Source organism: Budorcas taxicolor, chromosome 2, assembly GCF_023091745.1.
Source record: "Budorcas taxicolor isolate Tak-1 chromosome 2, Takin1.1, whole genome shotgun sequence".
Classification (NCBI taxonomy): Eukaryota; Metazoa; Chordata; class Mammalia; order Artiodactyla; family Bovidae; genus Budorcas; species Budorcas taxicolor.
The window spans coordinates 162,663,454-162,684,223 of NC_068911.1; the positions used below are offsets into that span (position 1 = coordinate 162,663,454).

Consider the following 20,770-nt stretch of genomic DNA (forward strand, 5'->3'; position numbering starts at 1 on the left):
TTTCCTTCTCCAAAGGATCTTCCCAACCCAGGGATCAAACACGGGTCTCCTGCATTGCAGGCGGATTCTTTACTATCTGAGCTACCAGGGAAGCCCCATCCTTCCTACTATGTTACTATATACTTGTGATAGCTCAGATTCCTTTTTAATACATGTTTAGAATATTTACCTCTGAGTCATTTCTAATGACAGGGCTTCTCCAGTGGCTCAGTGGTAAAGAATCCGCCAGCAATGCAGGAGCCTCAGGAGGTCCCTGGGTTCATTCCCTGCACGGGGAATACCCTCTGGAGAGGGAAATGGTAACCCACTCTAGTATTCTTGCCTGGAAAATCCGCTGGTCGGAAGAGCCTGGTGGGCTACAGTCCATAGCGTCGCAAAGAGTTGAACATGACTGAGTGACTAAGCAACAGCAACAGCATTTCTGCTGAACCAACTTGGCCACCTTGGAATTTGTGCTGGTTGGTGGTTTAGTAGCTAAGTTGTGTCCAACTCTTGTGACCCCATGAACTGTAGCCTGCCAGGCTCCTCTGTCCTTGGGATTTTCCAGGCATTTGTACCAACAGAATGGATAAAATCAGAGGATGGCTTGAGTCTATACCAGTTTCTCATTTCATTGATGGGATTGCCCAAAGGTGATCCATCCTGAATGAGTTTCACTACAAGAAGGACCCCATCATTATCTTGTGAAGGAGTCAAAGCTTGTAGTCATCCTTAAATAGCAGTTACATATCAAACACTAGAAAAGTTTTCACTACTCATCATATTAGGATAGACCAGGTGAGAGATTGTGGTTTGGGGTCACAAACCACCCTAAAACTCCAGGGGCTTGAGACAATAATAGATGTTCATTTCTCTCATGATTCATACCCACTGGAGGCTGACAGGAGGCCCTGCTCCACAAAGTCCCTCAGGGATTCAGGTTATTAAAGGCATCACTGACTGTCCTGTAACTGAACATGATTTACATAGCTGTTCAAGTCAAAGAGCTCATCTTTAATTCTTCCTTTTCCTCTTGCTTCTCATTTAATTTATTAGCAAGTCACGTGAACCCCGCCTTCAAAATATATCTACAGTCTGATCATTTCTCACCTCCTACCTTGCCACTACCTGTTACGCACCCTCCTTATATCTTCCTGAATTTTCCAGAAGGAATGCCACAGGAGATTTTCCAGAAGGAATGCCACAGGAGATTTGCCTTCACCTGGTGAGGATAGCAGCACACCTTCATCATTTTGCCTGAGTACTATGTCGGCTCTCCAGCTGTAAGCCATACTTACATCGTAGAAATATTGACACCTTTACCTTCTTACATGCTATTCCACACTGATGACATCATGCTGCTGAGCAAGGGAAGCAGATACCTTAGGTGCCTTGGTGTAAGAAATGTATATGTGAAAGAGTTGGAGATGAACTCAAAAACTGAGAGGCCTGCCATCTCTGTGTGTTATCCAGAATCCATTGCCTTATTGGAACTTGCTACTCAAAAAGGCCTTCCCTGTGGCTCAGATGGTAAAGAATCTGCCTGCAGTGAAGGAGACCTGGGTTCTATCCCTGCATTGGGAAGATCCCCTGGAGAAGGGAATGGCAACCCATTCCAGTTGATTCTTGCCTGGAGAATTCCATGGGCAGAGGAGCCTGGTGGGCTACAGTCCATAGGGTCACAAAGAATCGGAAATGACTGAATTGACGCGTGCTAAGAAAGCAGCACAGCTCCTTGTGGGTCTATTTTAGTTTTCAAGGTAACATATAACACATTTGGGTTTGCTTCTCTGATTCATTTACCAAGTAGCCCATAAAGCTGCCACATTTAAGTGGGGCCCCAGCAGCTGGTCCAGAATGCAGGGTAAACGGATGAATCACTTGCTCCTTACGATCCAGCAGATTGGTACTTAGAGTGTCTGTGGCCTGTATGGCTATGGTCTATCTTGATCGTTGCATCATCAGGAAAATTACAGCTCATATCTCTGAGGTTTTTAGAGTAAAGGCATGGATGCTTTTGCAGATAACTGTTCTGCTACTGAGAAACAGCTCTTGAATTCCTGTGGGGCAAATGCTGATGTTTTGCATAGATGGTCTTGAACAAGATTTGGAGATTAATGTGGAATTTGGGGAAAGAGGTATTTGGATTGACTTTTCAGAATAATCCAAAGACTCAGGATATTTGTGTCCCATGTGACTGTTCACCAAAGAGCATGCAGTGCCGAGGGCATCTTCAGTAATGAGATGGATGAGGGGGTCTGTTCTATGGACGTTAGTTATCTCCTATCCCCGGCTGGGTTCATAAACCAAGTGCCTAGGTGGCAAGGATGGAAATTGTACATGGACTCAACCACATGAGTCTCCTTTTTTCAAGAGTAATCTGGCCATTGTCACAGGAGGGGCAATGCTGAGCCCTCGGGAAGGTACTCAAAGGGCGGGGTTCAGTCATTGACAAAGTGCTCAGTGGGTTACACAGGTTTCCAGGTAGCACCAGTGGTAAAGAATCTGCCTGCCAATGCAAGAGAAGCAAGGAATGTGGGTTCAATCCCTGGATCGGGAAGATCCCCTGAAGAAGGAAATGACAACCCACTCCAGTATTCTTGCCTGGGAAATGCCATGGACAGAGGAGGCTGGTGGGCTATAATCCACAGGGTCGCATAAGAGTCGGACGTGCCTTGACGACTGAACACCACCGCCAGGTCAGTTACTCTGGGCCCTCTCCACCGTGGAGGAAGCAGCGCCGTGCCTTCCCTGGGCGAGGTTCCTACTCTGGGTCTGGTTCTGCTTTCCTGGCACACCATGCTCCTTCGGCAACATCGTGTATAAATTGACCGAATGCCTTATTTTTCCATCATGGTAGCCCACACACTTCAGCAGCATCGTGTATAAATTGACCGAATGTCTTATTTTTCCATCATGGTAGCCCACACAAGATTGCTTTAGATGATTTTTTTTCTGAAATAAATAAATTCACTTATTAAATAAACAGATATAAATCCATAAGATAATGAGTACAAAATTTCCCACTCTTAGCATACACTCCACTATCTAGAAATAGTTGTTGTCAGGGAATGAGGGAATGGCTTTTTGGAGGCACTTACTCCCTTATCTCATCAGCTAACAGACAACACTTTGGAAGGTTGGTGCGCAGTCTGACAGGATGTAATACATGCTCCCAGTCAGGGAGTGGAGTGTGGTCCTCTTTCTTCTGTAGCTACAACCGAAGGATGGGCGTGGGAGAACCCTCTCTCGGAGTCACACCTAATCACCAATGTGAAAAAAAATGTTGCTTTCTTCTTCACAGCTTTGGCTGCTACTAGGCTAGAAATGTTGATGGTCAAAGAAGCAATACATTCACGTAAAGAACAAGAATGATTCCACCAAACTAGAAATTGAAAGTGTTCCCAGTCTATCTGGGGCTCCTAATGCCACTGGACAAACAGGCAAAAAAAAAAAAAAAAGAAAAAACTACCCAAATGAGCATTACTATATTGACTCAGGTGATTAATCCTATTTACCAGAGAAAAACAGACTTGCTGGTTCACAAGAGAATTACAGAGAAGTATTTCTAGGACTCAGACCATCCATGCACATGAGCTGAGTTTTTTGTTTCTATATATATATATATATATATTTTTTTTTTTTTTTTTTAATTGGGCTGCACCACATGGTTTTCAAGGATCTTAGTTCCTCCACCAGGGATCAAACCCATGGCCCCTGCAGTGAAAATACAGAGTCCTAACCACTGGACCACCAGAGATTTCCTCTGGCAAATGCCTTCTAATACTGGCACATTCAATGGCAAAATCTAATTAAGAAAACTAAAATATCTTCTACCTATAAGATCAAGAAGTGTTCACACCTGGCAGGAATTGGAGAAGGTTTGGATCACATCAGTAGGTATAGAATCTTGACCAGTTCAGGTACTCAGTTCAGTTCAGTTGCTCAGTTGTGTCTGACTTTTTGTGACCCCATGAATCACAGCACGCCGGGCCTCCCTGTCCATCACCATCTCCCGGAGTTCACTCAAACTCATGTCCGTCGAGTCAGTGATGCCATCCAGCCATCTCATCCTCTGTCGTCCCCTTCTCCTCCTGCCCCCAATCCCTCCCATCATCAGAGTCTTTTCCAATGAGTCAACTCTTTGCATGATGTGGCCAAAGTATTGGAGTTTCAGCTTTAGCATCAGTCCTTCCAAAGAACACCCAGGGCTGATCTCCTTCAGAATGGACTGGTTGGATCTCCTTGAAGTTCAAGGGACTCTCAAGAGTCTTCTCCAACACCACAGTTCAAAAGCATCAATTCTTTGGTGCTCAGCTTTCTTTATAGTCCAACTCTCACATCCATACATAACCACTGGAAAAACCATAGCCTTGACTAGACAGACCTTTGTTGCCAAAGCAATGTCTCTGCTTTTGGATATGCTATCTAGGTTGGTCGTAACTTTTCTTCCAAGGAGTAAGCATCTTTTAATTTCATGGCTGCAGTCACCATCTGCAGTGATTTTGGAGCCCCCAAGAATAAAGTCTGACACTGTTTCCACATTTCCCCGGAAGTGATGGGACCAACTTAGTTTTCCGAATGTTGAGCTTTAAGCCAACTTTTTCACTCTCCTCTTTCACTTTCATCAAGAGGCTTTTTAGTTCCTCTCCACTTTCTGCCATAAGGGTGATGTCATCTGCATATCTGAGGTTATTAATATTTCTCCTGGCAATCTTGATTCCAGCTTGTGCTTCCTCCAGTCCAGCGTTTCTCATGATGTGCTCTGCATATAAGTTAAATAAGCTGTGGACAAAAGGAAGATGGAACAGGTAGTAGAATGAGAAAATCACAAACACAGCTCCTGCTGGTGACCAGTTTCAGAATCCAGGACTGCAGTAGCTCCCTGTATTTTCTTCCTCACCCAGTGATATATGCATTTGCATGTAAACCAGTATTTCCTCTTTCCCTTTTGCCTAGTATTTTAAGTAGGCAAGTCGGTACCCATTGAGTTTATAATTCTAGGATACAAAGATGAACTGGGATTAACTGGAAGGAACAGGCCTCATCCAGAGGTCTGCAGTGACTGTTGGGATTTGGCAGGAATGGGGTGGCAGGAGTGGAAGGCAAAGAACAGACACATTTTCCCCCGTGGGAGGACTAGGGGGAGTATGTTGTGCTGCCACGGTTGTTTGGATGTTTAAATGGGAGAAGAAGGGTATATGTGGAGAAGAGCCTAGAAGTCAGACTGAGGAGCACGTACGGGGTCAGTAGTCATGGTGCACGGGCTCAGTTGCCCCTCGGCATGTGGGATCTTAGGTCCCCAACCAGGTATCAAACCCAAGTCCCTGGCATTGGAAAACACATTCTTAAGTACTGGGTGACTAGGGAACTCCTGCTATTCTTTCCACTGCTGGATTGTCACATGTGATGACCACTAGATGGAACCCAAGAAAGGGGAAATCAGGTTGGCTACGAACTCCCCTGAGTGTCCAGTTGGCGCAGGAAGAATGGAGCCAGGAAGTGTCCTGGGGCCCACATGGGACCCTTCTTCAAGCACATTTTGAGTTGCTGGAGTTATCACTGTGCAACGTCAAAAATCCGAGCATCTTTCAATGCTCCTGGTCTTGCATACACGCACCAAAAAACAAACCATGGCCATTGCTAAGGTCAGAGATAATAAATGTAATGGAAGCTTTAAGAAGGATTTGGGGGCATGGCAGCAAGGGGTCAGAAAATCTCCATGGTAAGAATGTTTAGTAGCAGGAGGCCGATGAACAGCGTTGTCATAAATGATGGTAGCAATTGGAAAAGTCCTGGTGGGAAATCTTTGGTTAATGGAAGCTGAACTGTAGCAGCTTTGAGCTTGAGGGAGGGCAAAATGGTCTTGTGAAGATACTAGGCTGGAGGGGTCTTGTCTGTCCTTAACCTCCTGGCCTCAGGTAAAGGACCAGACAGCAGAAGGACATCCCGGGGACGGTATTCCAGAGAACAGCTCTCTTTGCCCTGTGCCTACAGGCTCAGGGAGCAGACTGAATCTTTCAGGCCACTCTGCTGCATGGTGTGATGTCAAGCATGCAAAGGACTTGGAGAGAAACTTGTGGACAGGACCCTGGGCCCAGGAGTGTGTAAATTTTAGGTGTGCTGGTTGGCAGTCTCCAAGGGCTGCTTGTCGGTTTCGATGTGGTTCACTACTGAGCAGCCCGCAGTGAGCTAAGGTGTCCGCTGAACAGCCCTGGGGGAGAGGTGACTTATCTGTTCATGTTTAGTCATGAAGTCCTGTGCGCCTCTTTTGTGACCCTACGGACTGTAACCCTCCAGGTTTTTCCATCCATGGGATTTCCCAGGCAAGAATACTGGAGTGGGTTGCCATTTCCTACTCCAGGGGACCTTCCCGACCTAGGGATCGAACCCACGGCTCTCCTGTGTGGCAGGCAGATTCTTGACCACTGAGCCACCTGGGAAGCCAGAGGTGACTTAAGCCAGGGTTTAACATGAGGGCACCTGAGCAGAAGTTAGCAATGCTCCTGCAGCCCTAGGTGAAGGGTCAACCACACATTGTCAGCCTCTGCTATGTGGCTAATCGGAAATTCACCCTACCAGGCTATCTGCATAAACTATGTTATGTTGTATGGGCACTATTTATAACTAGCTGGCATTTTGCATCTCAAATGAGATCAGGACTCAGTTTACTCCCTTAATTGAGTATTGCTCAGTCCTTTAGATACTTGGGTGCTTGCCTCTCTCCCCACAGAGGAAATTTCAGGAACTGGAACTATGGCTTGCACCTCTCCGTGCATCCGCGGTGTTTCCTCCCAGGTCTCACGGGCAGCAGGAGTTGCACAGCGATGTTGAGTGAGTGAGTGAATGACTTTCCCTTAACCTGCGTGTGATGTCACCGCCCTCTGACTTCTACCCACAGTTGTGCATGTCCGAGGAACTGTGGGAGCAGATCGTCCGGAGCTCCTGTGACCACATCACTCCCGACATGCGAGCCCTGGCCCAGGACATGGGCTGGAGACGGATGTACTTCACCAACAAGCTGCAGCTCCAGCGGCACCTCCGCAAGAGGAAGCAGCGGCAGGGAAGCCAGCGAAGCAGTCAGCTCTAGACGCACACGTTCCCGCTGCTGGGGAGTAAGAGGCACGGTGTGTTTTCCTTCTGTGTCAGACCTCTTCCGCTGCCATCCCTTAAGCGCTAAGGCCTTGCTGATTCAAGGAGTCATAGCGTATTTGCACACACGCGCAGCACCACGCCTGCCTCTGCCAGGCCTTTTGCCTGAACCACAGTCTCGGCTACAGGTCAGGGAGGGTCAGGTCATGACCCTGGCACCACTCGGGGGTGGGGGGCTGCAGGACAGGAGGCCCCCATGTCCTGCCACCACATTAGAAAAGAGGCTTCTGCTGTATGGAAACAATAAATGATTATTGGCAGGTGTTTATTTCAGATGTATTTTATCTAGGCATTGGAAAGGGGGAAGTGGGCTTTTGGAGTTTTTCCTGGTGTTGTGTCATCTGAGTTCACCCATGAGTAGAGTAGGTGGCTGAGTGTGCCCACAGGGAGCCGTGAGGGGACAGGGGCCACGGAGTGGGAGGGGGGAGTGCTCCCATGAGGGCAGCTGCCTCCCCAACTCCGCTCCTCGAAGTTGGTATTCAGGGCCCCCACTCTGTGGACCAGGGATGCCAGGCATGTCCCCCACGTGGACAGCCTCTGACCTGGCCCCCTGGGACGTGGCTGGAGAGAAGCCTAGACATTCTGCTTGTAGACTGGGTGCAGAATTTAACTTCCCAGGACTTTATGTTGTCAAATAAACCTGTAGATATTTCTTAGAGAGATGCTGCTCCCTACAAGGAATCTGGAGTATCATCACTTTCATAACAGGGATATTTTTTTTTTTTTTGCGGGGAGGGTATTTGATCTTTATTTTTATTAAAATATTTTATACAGATTTTTAGAGGTTACTTTCCACTTATAGTTATTGCCAAATATTGGCTGTATTCCCCATGTTGTACAATACATCCTTGAGCTTATCTTTTCCCAGCAGTTAGTACTGTCAACTCTCCCACAGCTATGTTGCCCCTCCCCTTCCTGCCTCCCACTGGTGACCACTAGTTTCTTCTCTAGACCTGTGAGTCTGCTTCTTCTTTTGGTAATATTCACCAGTTTGTTGTGTTTTTTAGATTCCATGTGTGAGTATAACAGGGAGTTTTAGGAACACAGGCTGGGACTTCCCTGGCGGTCCAGTGGTTAAGAATCCATCCCGCAGTGCAGGGGACATGAGTTTGATTCCTGGTCGGGGAACTAAGATCCCACATGCCAGGGAGCTAGCCACAAAGAAAGATCCCTTAGGACACAACAGAGACCCGAAGAAATAAGTATTTAACGAAAACACACACACACACACAAACACAGGCTGTGGTAATGGAGGTTGAAAACCCAAGCACAGTTTGTATTCTGTTAAGTTGGCAGAGGGGCAAAAGCAGTACAGTTTGCAGGGAGGAAAATTCTACCTCCCTGAGATGGGTTATTTTAACAATTGTTTTCTTCCCGAGAGCTCATACCAAGTAAGTACCCATACAGCAAATAGTCTCATGACTCCTTTCAGGGTACAGAACAAAGTAGCTCTCAGCCTCCCGTCACCTTATCAACCTTATCAGTGCTTCTTGCCCGCAATCTCCACTTTGCTACCTAGAAAAAATACAGCCCCCTCCCCAGGCCAGAGGACCTTCCTGTGATGCCCGGGGACATCCTAAATGGGAGCCAGAGGTGGGCTCTGGCTTTTCTCGACACCTCACTCCTCGGGAACAGCTCCATAGCCATGGCTTGGCGACAGATTCTTGTTTCCTGTTTTACTAAACCTGGATTCCTACCAGATCAGATTTTAACCCTCATCCACGTGCCCTTAACACTCAGTCTTGGGTTTCCAGGGATGTCTGTGAAATCAAACGCAGTCTGCTTCCTGGCAGATGAAGCGTCTGTCAAAGTGGCGTCTGGATTTAGTCCAAGCACAGAGCAAAGACTTCATTGGCGAGAGACCCAGGCCTCCGGTCCTGCCCAGGAACGAGGCAGGGTGGCTGGCAGGCAGGCAGAGGGCTCGTGCCTCTGTGTGGCTCCTGCTGCTTTGCTTCACTTGGAAGTTCCAGACTTCACTCCCGGGCAGGTTTTCAGTGACAGGTTAATACCACGTGTGTATAGCAACTGTGTGCACGTACCCTGTGGCAAGTCAACAGAACTGTGTAAATATCAACTTACAGCCCATTTGTGACCTTGATGCAAAGTGTCAACAGCTTAAAAATTTCACGTGTAATGTTTTATCAACTGAGTTCTGAAAGCTTATGGGCGTGCCTAATAAGCTAGATTCAACCTGCATTAATAAGAACACAAATATGGCTGTTTAAAAACTTGCTATCTATATCAAAGGTTATAAGATAAAAATAGATGCTAAAAATGAAATAATTAAAAATGAATTATTGTATGTTGGCTATCATTAATAGTTAAACAACATAGGTTATTAGCTGATTTTAATAATTATTTGCCCTCATAATTTCACTGCCTTATTACCTAATTGAAATTATTTTTACCAAAATAGGGACCGTATCATCAACCTAAAATCCTGTAAGACACCAGCAACCTCAGTGGTCAATCATTCTGCCCCTCTCTTCCGCCTCCATGGGGAGGCAATGGTGATTTTGCCTCTCCGCCTCTGCTGACAGTTTTAATGTGGACGGATAAATCTGCTTCGTTCATGGCACATCGTTTCAGAGTGAAATGTCACAGCAGTTTATACTTTTGTCTTTTTTCATCTTTTCACTCAAAAGTGCTTCTGCCTGGCTATCACTCACCATTGTAACTGTAAAAGTAAAATGCTGATATTCTTCAGTGACTCATATGTTTAGTGTTATAAAAATAATTTATTAACAGTTGCATATGTGAATATTTATAGACTAAAGAAATATGTATATTTTATTCCATGTCAACTTCTAGTACTGCTTTTTATTCTTGAAGAGGTTAGTATATTACATGCATTAAACTTTGATTATATGGAATCTGCAATTAAAAAAGAAATAATTGTATTTCTTTTTGGCTTTGCTGGATCTTTGCGTGGGCTTTTCTCCAGGTGAGCAGGTGTTACTGTCTAGTTGCAGTGCACAGGCTTCTCATTGCAGAGGTTCTGTTCAGGGGCTTCTCTTGTTGGGGAGCACAGGCTCTAGGCGCACAGGCTCAGGAGTTTGGTTCACGGGCCCTAGAGTGAGCAGGCTCCAGCAGTTGGGGCAGACGGGCTTAGCTGCTCCATAACATGTCAAACCTTCCTGGACCAGGGATGGAACCCGTGTCGCCTGCACTGGCAGATGCATTCTTATCCACTGTGGCACCAGGGAAGTCCCTGTTCCAAGCCTTTGATGAACTAGATCATTGCCCACCTTCCCACAAGCATACTATTATACGTGCATGTGTGCGTGTTCAGTTGCTCAGTCGTGTCTGACTCTGTGCGACCCCATGGACTGTAGCCCACCAGGCTCCTCTGTCCATGGGATTTCCCAGGCAAGAATACTGGAGTGGCTTGCTATTTTCCCCTCCTCCAAGGGATCTTCCCAACCCAGGGATTAAACCCATGTCTCCTGTGTCTCCTGCATTGGCAGGTAGATTCTTTACCACTGCGCCACCTGGGAAGCAAGCATACTACTATACATTTACTTAAATAATAATAAGCATATTCTTCTTCAAGGCCCTCGCATGCTCTAAGAGCAAACCAGGTAAAGGACTGAGTTACAGAGTGGAACATGTCTTACTGGTACCTTCCTAAATTCAGTCCTCTCTTCTTCCTGCTACTTTCCTTCACCAAAGACCAGGCCTTCCCAAGAACTCGCACCTCTTCCCACTTTACCTGACATTGGAAAAGGCTCCCCAGTGCCAGTTTGAGACCCTCAGGCCAATCCTGCTTTGACTGCTGGAGGTCCACACAGTTCCTTTATGGCACCTTTAATGCATTGCCAGTGATCTGCTCTCTGCCCTGACTCAGTTTCCCTTTCCTGATGCCAAATGCTGCTGCTTCCGTCTTTGCAATTCAACATCAGCCTTTTCTCCCCCACTGTTCCCCCAACATTTTGGCTTTATAACCCTCCATTCAGTGTTATGTTTAAGTCACACTCCATTTATTGTTATATTTAAGCATGGATCATTAACTTTAAGGGAGATTAGAAATCTTGTTTCCTTGGTTCACAGCTGTACCATCTAATTGCAAAGATGCTGGAAAAGATGAATCTAAAATCTACTGAAAAAAGTATAGATTTGAAACAAAATATGACTTAAAAGCTACCTATTCCTTGGCTTTACAATGTTAAAATTTTACCTTGGTGTTACCTCATAAGTTGTGACATCATGTTAAGAGAAATCATTCAGAGTCTAAAGAAAAAGGAATTGAATATTTTAAATGCAGATGTGATGAGTTCATTAAATGCCAAAAATTGTTCATTATAGCTTTTCAACCCAGGAAGGCAAAGCCACTGGAGTGCCCTGCAGGCAGGCAACTTGCGCAGTGTGTGCCATCACGGAAAGTTCCTCTGGCAGAAAGGCAGGTGAGCCTGCGAGCTGCCACTGCTGACTGCTGGCTGGCCAGAGAGTCGGTAGAAGACATCACAGCGGCGCCACTTTATATCATACAGGAGCTTGTGAACTCAAAGATGAAGCTGCAAACAGGAAGGCTGAGTTAATACCTTCTCTGCAGAATGGTACTTTTGTCTCACAAACGGGCAAATCAACGGATGTGTCCAGACTCGCCATTTTGCTTGTGTTCATCCACTGTTACACCAACTAGACAAAGATCTTTTATGTGAATGCTTAGAAGCAAACACGAGGGGTGCTGAGACGTTCCAAATACTGAATAACTTCATTCAGTCTCATGGTTGGTCCTGGAGTCACTGTGTTGAGGTTTGCACTGACGATGCAGGGCAATGGTGGCTGCTGTTAGGGCCTTGGCACAAGTCGGAGCAGGGCCCCTCCAGTGTACCAGAAGTCACTGTATTTCTCATTGGCATGCTTGTAGTCAAATAAGGTTCTCTTAAGGACATCCTTGATGAAACAGTAAAAATGAATCACTTTTATGAAATCTTTACTCTTGATTTCACATCTTTTTGAATATCCTGTGTGACAAAATTGTTACCGAATCAAACTTGAGTCTGACAGAGCAGCAAAGCCAATCTACTGATACCTGGTTGTGGTGAAGGAAAATACAGTATTTATTTGCAAGGTGCAAGAAAGGAATACAGGCAGCTCATGCTTAAAAGACCCAAATTCTTCTAGCTTTCTGGGGAGGTTTTTAAAAAAAGTGTGAGGTAACAGATTGAATGCAGAAACAAACATGAGAACCCTATCTGTTCTCAAACATGAGAACCCCCAACTGTCTTTTATTAATCCAAATATTAAAGAAATTTGCAAAAATGTAAAACAATGTCACTACTCTTACTAAAATTTTTGGGGGGGAAATATGGTTACTTTCAAAAAATGTTTTATATGAATGTGAGTTCACTGTTATTTTAGAATGAAGTAATAACAAATATTTTTTAATTTTCTTAGTTTTTTTTCCTAATATGGTAAATATCAACAATATATAGCCTATGAAAACAGAAGATCTTTGGGACTTCATTGGGGACCTGAGACCCAAGAGTTTGAGAACTCTAAGTCTAGGATTTGTAGTCTGTGTCTTTCATTTGACAAGTAGACATACCTAGGGATGGTTCTTCAGTTGTTTTCCTGAGCCTCTATGTATTTTACACTATTAATTACAATTTCATTTAAGCAGGTCACCAGTCTAATTTCCCTTAGCTTCCTTATCAAATTGTCACTTTTAGCAACAGTAGCTTCCTTTGCATGCAGGAAAGCACTTTGCATGAGCTGGCCTTGTTCTATTAGGAGCCCAGTTTACATCTGTTGAGTGGAAAGGAACTATGGAGCCACACAGTGGAATAAAAATACTATGTACTAGGAATGCTCCATGGATAGTAATTGACCAGAATTTCATCCTGAAAGAAGGAAATAATCAAAGCAAGGGAGTTAGGATGAGCACTTGAAATCGATTGAAGGTTGACAGAAGTATTTATCACCACATTACACATTATGGTTAAAAATCAGAAACACCCTAAGTAGTCAACAATCAGGAATTTGGTTGTTGTTTTTTTTTTTAAGATTTATTTATTTTTTGGTCATTCTTCATTGGCTGGACTTCATTGCTTTGCTTGGAGTTTCCCTAGTTGTGTTGAGCAGGGGCTTACTCCCTAGCTGCAGCGCACAGGCCTCTCACTGTAGTGGCTTCTCACTGTAGCGGCCTCTCTCGTGCAGAGTGTAGCCTCTAGCATGGGCTTCAGCAGCTGTGGCTCGTGGGCTCTACAGTGCAAGCTCAGTAGTTGTGGCACACGGGTTTACCTGCTCCATGGCATGGGGGATCCTCCTGGATCAGGGATCGAATCTGTGTCTCCTGCATTGACAGGTGGACTCTTTACCACTGAGCTGCCAGGGAAGTTTGGTTTTAAAACATTATAATTTATACAATCATTAAAAGTGATATTGCAGATAGGTATTTGTCACATGGAATTTATTTGGACATAAATTGACCATTTTTTCTCCCTCCTTGCTGCCCCATCTCCTTGCCCTTTAAAAAACAGTTGACAGAACACCATTATCAAAACTATGTTTAATCCCTCAGTTGTGCTGGAGTGAAAAAGCTGGTTGAGACCACTGGACTGAGGATGCATATCAACTGATACAGAGAGATGTCACTGACACAGTGTTCATGCCAAGAACACATTATAATTTGCTTTATAATAACATTTAATTATAAAGTATAAAAGTGATTTTTGTGAAACACCCAAAGAGTAAGAAGATATAAAAGATATCGCAATGTCTATATCAGAGTATTGGAATTACATAAAAATTTTTTTCTTCTTGTTGCTTATTTTTATTCTATTTTCAGTATGCTAATACATACTTATGTGCTTATCAAATTCAGTATATCAATGAACATGTAACATAATACTTTTGTAACAGGAAAACAAAATTATTTTTAATTTGTTAAAATACAATAACTCACAAGTTTCTCTTTATCAAAGTGTTACACTGGTAGTGACTTAACAAAAGGAAAAAAAACATGCTAATAAACTCACTGTTGCTTTTTCAAACTGGCTGGAATGCTTTATATTTTGGTTGTGCCGAAGGGCATGCAGGATCTTAGTTTCCTGACCAGGGATCAAACTCACAGCCCCTGAAGTGGAAGCATGGGGTCTTAACCACTGGACCAGCAGGGAAGTCCCTGGAATGTGTTACTCTTAAATATACTGAAAGCTGGTCTCCAATTTTAGTGACCATAAAGGAGCTGGAATGCAAAGGTAGGAAGTCAAGAGATACCTGGAGTAACAGGGAAGTTTGGTCTTCCCTGGTGGCTCAACTGCTAAAGAATCCACTTGTAATGTGGGAGACCTGAGTTTGATCCCTGGGTTGGGAAGATCCCCTGGAGAAGGGAATGGTTACCCACTCCAGTATTCTGGCCTGGAGAATTCCATGGACACTAGAGTCCATGGGTTCCCAAAGAATCAGACACGACTGAGCAACTTTCACTTTTTTCACTTGGCCTTTTAGTACAAAATGAAGCAGGACAAAGGCTAACAGAATTCTGCCAAGAGAACCCACTGGTCATAGCAAACTCCCTCTTCCAACAAAACAAGAGATGACTCTACATATGGATATTACCAGATGGCCAATACCATAATCAGATTGGTTATATTCTTTGCAGCTGAAGATGGAGAAGCTCTATACAGTCAGCAAAAATAAGACTGGGAGCTGACTGGCTCAGATCATGAACTCCTTATTGCAAAATTCAGACTTAAATTGGAGAAAGTAGGGAAAACCACTAGACCATTCAAGTATGACCAAAATCAAATCCCTTACAATTATACAGTGGAAGTGACAGATTCAAGGGATTAGATCTGATAGAGTGCCTGAAGAACTATGGACAGAGGTTTGTAACACTGTACAGGAAGCAGTGATCAAGACCATCATCAAGAAAAAGAAATGCAAAAAGGCAAAATAGCTGTCTGAAGGGACCTTAAAAATAGCTGAGAAAAGAAGAGAAAGAAAGAAAGTGAAGTCGCTCAGTCGTGTCCAACTCTTTGCGACCCTGTGGACTGTAGCCTACCAGGCTCCTCAGTCCATGAAATTTTCCAGGTGAGAGTACTGGAGTGGGTTGCCATTTCCTTCTCCAGGGGATCTTCCCGATCCAGGGATTGAACCCAATTCTCCCGCATTGCAGGCAGACGCTTTACAGTCTGAGCCACCAGGGAAGCCCAGAGAAGCTACAGGCAAAGGAAAAAATGAAAGATATACTCACCTGAATGCAGAATTCCAAAAAATAGCAAGGAGAGATAAGAAAGCCTTCCTCAGTGATCAATGCAAAGAAATAGAGGAAAACAATAGAATGGGAAAGACTAGAGATCTCTTCAAGAAAATTAGAGATACCAAGGGAACATTTCATGCAAAGATGGGCTCGATAAAAGACAGAAATGGTATGGACGTAACAGAAGCAGAAGATACTAAGAAGAGGTGGCAAGATTACACAGAAGAACTATACAAAAAGGATTTGAATGACCCAGATAACCACAATGGTGTGATCTCTCACCTAGAGCCAGACACCCTAGAGTGCAAAGTCAAGTAGGCCTTAGGAAGCATCACTACAAACAAAGCTAGTGGAGCTGATGGAATTCCAACTGAGCTATAAATCCTAAAAGATGATGCTGTGAAAGTGCTGCACTCAATATGCCAGAAAATCTGGAAAATTCAGCAGTGTATACAGCACTGGAAAAGGTCAGTTTTCATTCCCATCCCAAAGAAAGGCCATGCTAAAGAATGTTCAAATGATTGCACAATCGCATTCATTTCACATGTTAACAAAGTAATGCTCAAAATTCTCCAGCTAGGCTTCAATAGTATGTGAACCAAGAACTTCCAAATGTTCAAGCTGGATTTAGAAACAGCAAAGGAACCAGAGATCAAACTGTCAATATTCGTTGGATCACAGAAGAAAAACAAGAGAATTCCAGAAAAACATCAATTTATTCTTCATTGACTAGGCTAAAGCCTTTGACTGCATGGGTCACAACACACTCTGGAAGATTCTTAAAGAGACGGAAGCACTTTACCTGCCTCCTGAGAAACCTGTATGCAGGTCAAGAGGCAACAGTTAGAACCAGACATGAAACAATGGACTGGTTCCAAATTGGAAAGGAGTACATCAAGGCTGTATATTGTCACCCTGCTTATTTAACTTATGTGCATCATGAGAAACGCTGGGCTGGATGAAGCAGAAGCTGGAATCAAGATTGCCAGGAGAAATATCAATAACCTCAGAAATGCAGATGATACCACCCTAATGGCAGAAAGTGAAGAGGAACTAAAGAGCCTCTTGATGAAAGTGAAAAAGCATGAAAAAGCTGGCTTAAAATTCAACATTCAGAAAACTAAGACCATGGCATCTGGTCCCATCACTTCGTGGCAAATAGATGGAGAAACAATGGAAACAGGGTCAGACTTTATTTTCTTGGGCTCCATAATCAGTGTAGATGGTGATTACAGCCATGAAATTAAAAGATTCTTGATTCTTGGAAGAAAAGCTATGACAAACCTAGGCAACATATTAAAAAGCAGAGACATTACATTGCTCACAAAGGTCTGTGTAGTCAAAGCTATGGTTTTTCCAGTAGTCATGTATGGATGTGAGAGTTGGACTATAAAGAAGGCTGAGCACTGAAAAAAACGGATGCTTTTGAATTGTGGTGTTGGAGAAAACTCTTTTGAGAGTCCCTTGGACTGCAAGGAGACCAACCAGTCAATCCTAAAGGAAATCAATCCTGAATATTCATTGGAAGGACTGATACTGAAGCTGAAGCTCCAGTACTTTGGCCACCTGATGCAAAGAGCTGACTCATTTGAAAAGACCCTGATGCTGGGAAAGATTGAAGGTAGGAGGAGAAGGGGACGACAGAGGACGAGATGGTTGGATGATATCACCAACTCAATGGACATGAATTTGAGCAAGCTCTGGGAGATGGTGAAGGACAGGAAGGCTTGGAGTGCTGCAGTCCATGGGGTCACAACGAGTCAGACACAACTAAGCAACTGTCAACAACAACAAGAATCAACTGATAAGCTTATCTACAAGGAAGATTTATTGCCCAATCCCCAAGATTCCAATCCACTAGGTTTTTATGTAGCTCCAGGAACCTGCATTTGAAACAATTTTTGGGACTTCCCTGGCAGTTCAGTTGTTAAGACTCCATGCTTCCAATGCAGGGAGTGTGGGCTTGACCCCTGGTTGGAAATCTAAAGATCCTACATGCCTTGTGGCCTAAAAATAAATAAATAGATGAAACACGAAAAAAAAAGTCTGGACACAAGTTTTGAATTGGAAAAACATCCTGTGTATAAGGGAAAATGTCAGTCCCACCCCAGAACCCAAACTTATTCCTCCCTAGAGCTAAACACTGTTAATGTTTTTTTTGTGTTTCCTTCCAGAAATGTTCTCTCTCTATATATATGTATATATGTATATATATATATATATGTATATATGTGTATATATATATGCACACACACAAGACACGAATCACCTTTTTTATAGTTAGTAAAAATGTAATTGGGAGTACATTAGACATCTTGATTTTTTCCTCTTAGCAATATATCTTGAATACTGTTTTCTAATTTTATAATGGATCTGTCTCTTTTTTTGTAATATTTGCATAAATACCATACTTTATTAAGCACTTCCCACTGATGGACATTTAAATTATATCCAGTCTTTTATATAGCAAACAATAAATCAAACAACCCTTATTCATTTGTCTTTGTTCATGTACAACAAATTTTAGAAATGTAGTTGCTCAGTTAAAAAGTTTTTAACCTTTTAAATTTTGTAGCTAAAGCTGGCCCTTCTAACAATTAATGTTAGGTAATTTTCTCCAGGTGGTTTGGTAACCATGCATGCATGCATGCTCAGTCACTCAGTCATGTCTGACTCTGCAACTGCATGTAGCCCCCCTAGGCTTCTCTGTCCAAGGGATTTTTCAGGCAAGAATACTGAAATGAGTCGCCATTTCCTACCCCAGGGGATTTTCCCCACCCAGAGATCAAAGCCACATCTCCTGTGTCTCCTGCATTGGCAAGTGGATTCTTTACCACTGTGCCACTTGGGAAGCAGGTTTGGTAACCACACCTAGAGAAAAACTCTTTTCCAGGGAAAGAACCGAACTGATAATCAACACTTAGGAATTTTCCTCTTAAAACCCAGAAAATAAAGATTTTGTACAGAAACTCACTGACCAACTTTAAAGTGGACAAAATTTATTTAGTTATATGTAAATAAAATTATTTGGATACATGAGGGAAAACCTATAAAGCATATAACATTACAATCAACTATAATATCTTCAAAGAACTGTAAATAATATTTTAAACAGGATATATTAATGTACTTGCTGTAATTCTTTACAAGCATTCTCTTTTTTTCTGTTGGCAACATGAATATTGCAAGTAAGATTTACTTTGTTTTTGTAAAATGAGGACTTGATTTGGAAGAAATCATCACTTCCATAAATACAGTAAATCAACAAACAACTGGATGGACTGAACATGAGAAGGTCTAACTTGGATATTTAACCAAAGCTGGACCATCGGATAAAAAGTTTGTATTTTGTGATGCACAACTAACAGTGCAAACATTGACACTGGCTATTTAGCACCATTCCAAATATGTAACTGCCTGGAGAAGACTCTTGAGAGTCCCCTGGACTGCAAGGAGATCAATCAGTCAATCCTAAAGGAAATCAATCCTGAACATTTATTGGAAGGGCTGATGCTGAAGCTGAAGCTCCAATACTTTGGCCACCTGATGTGAAGAGCCAATTCATTGGAAAATATCCTGATGCTGGGAAAGATTGAGGGCAAGAGGAGAAGGGATGACAGAGGATGAGATGGTTGGATGGCATCATCGACACAATGGACATGAATTTGAGCAAACTCAGGGAGATCGTGAAGGACAGGGAAACCTGGTATGCTGCAGTCCATGGGGTCACAAGGAGTCAGACACGACTGAGTGACTAAACAACAGCTTGTTAATTTGATCGTGTCAGTAAATGAAAGTAAGGAAGCAATGTCATCAGTTTTAAAACCCACAACATGATTTTCAATTGAATCATCCTAAATTAATGGTAAATATATATTGAGAGAGAAAAAACACTGTGTCAGCATTGAAGATTACCTTTATCAAAAACAGAGAGCAGGATCCTTTCATAGCAACCAAAGCTGTCACGATAACAAACAGGTCGTGTTGGACCAAATGGAGTATGACATGCAATTTATTATCTATCATAATTTACAGGCAATTCTCGAATCAGTGGCGGTAATATTGTGAGTGTATTAGCCATGCTTTTGTTCCTCCTTTCCACTAGCTGCCTTTTATTATTATTGTTATTTTGGTGGTCCCTTTCATTACACAACCCCTCCCACTAGACATTAGAGCAGGAAATAATGGAGATGAAACAAAAAGGAAATGTGTGCATGTAATCACTTGTTAACAGCTCTGAAGGGTTTGGTGGAGTAAAAGACTGAAACAGCTGGCTAAAATTAGGCTGGGGTAACATTCTGTGACTCCAGTTACTAGTACCACTCCTGTCTAATCATCAAGGATAATTGAGAATGGTCTGTACTCACTTTAGATAAATTTGACCCGAGACACTGGCAATGATATTAAAATATTTGTGTGAGTGTGATAAGCAAATCGTGAGTGAAAATTTAAATAGTTCTAAAATATGTGTAAACAAGTAAGGCAGCCAGAAATTTCAAAATGATTCTCGGAAGAACATTTTGCAGTCTGAAAAATGTTTGGCTTAGAAAAATAGAGATCTCCGATAAAGGAAGAGCATTATTCAATGTCATGAATCATAGTTATCTTCTGTATGAAATCAATCAAGAGAACTATTTTAAAAACTGTGCTGAGCTCAGGCAAATGAATTGTCCAGAGCACACCAAGAGGCACTGGAGAAGGGCTATTTGTTACCACTACTCCAATGTCAAGTGCACAGACGTTTGGACCAAGGGCCTTTTGTTTATTATCCTCACAACATGATAGTCTTATATTTAGGATTAGTAACATGCTTTACAAATGGTTTAAACAACCAGCTTTACACATCAATCAGCAATTAGTTTTCTACTTTATTTACTGGGTAAGAGAAACTCAGAAAAATATTTCTATAGGCCCCAGAGCATGCTGATAAACTAAGAGGCCAATAAAACGAATAAAAGTGCTTGAATTTTAGCCCTTGACTCAATGGTTATATGCACAATTATGACTTTCACTAAGGAGATTATTTATATTATTTATTTATTAAGATTGGTCTCAGATTCAGTTTATAACTATATAATACTGCATTAGGAGTAACAGCAAATGCTATTTTTAGAGAAAGATTTAGAAACTGTATGCCTCAGCTGCAGAATTCTTTAATAAAAATATAAACTGTGTTTCTTTAATTGTACTAAATGCATTGCCTTTGAAATTAGGGTCTGCCTTTGTTTTACACTGGTAGAGCGATTGCTCCCTGTAATACTTTCTGAAGTCTAGCATTTTCTTGTGCTTAAAATTCATTTACAGGTTTCCTCCACCATCTGAAAGCAGAGAGCATTCTATGAAACCTTAATCGAAATGGCATAAAGCAAAGAAGCCATGACCTCCGGACACATCTTGCTAATGGATGCACAAATAAACTGAGATCAAGCA

General features: G+C 42.8%; 1 protein-coding gene across 1 annotated transcript in view; it reads left to right on the forward strand.

The window, feature by feature from the left end:
- FBXO36 (F-box protein 36) overlaps positions 1–9,699 on the forward strand; it is a 100,896-nt gene extending 91,197 nt beyond the window's left edge. The window contains exons 4-5 of the mRNA XM_052635912.1: positions 6,881–7,106; positions 9,548–9,699. Of these exons, the coding sequence (XP_052491872.1) occupies positions 6,881–7,069 (189 nt within the window). The 3' untranslated portion in view covers positions 7,070–7,106; positions 9,548–9,699. The remainder of the gene's footprint in view (positions 1–6,880; positions 7,107–9,547) is intronic.
- Positions 9,700–20,770: the final 11,071 nt, after the last annotated feature.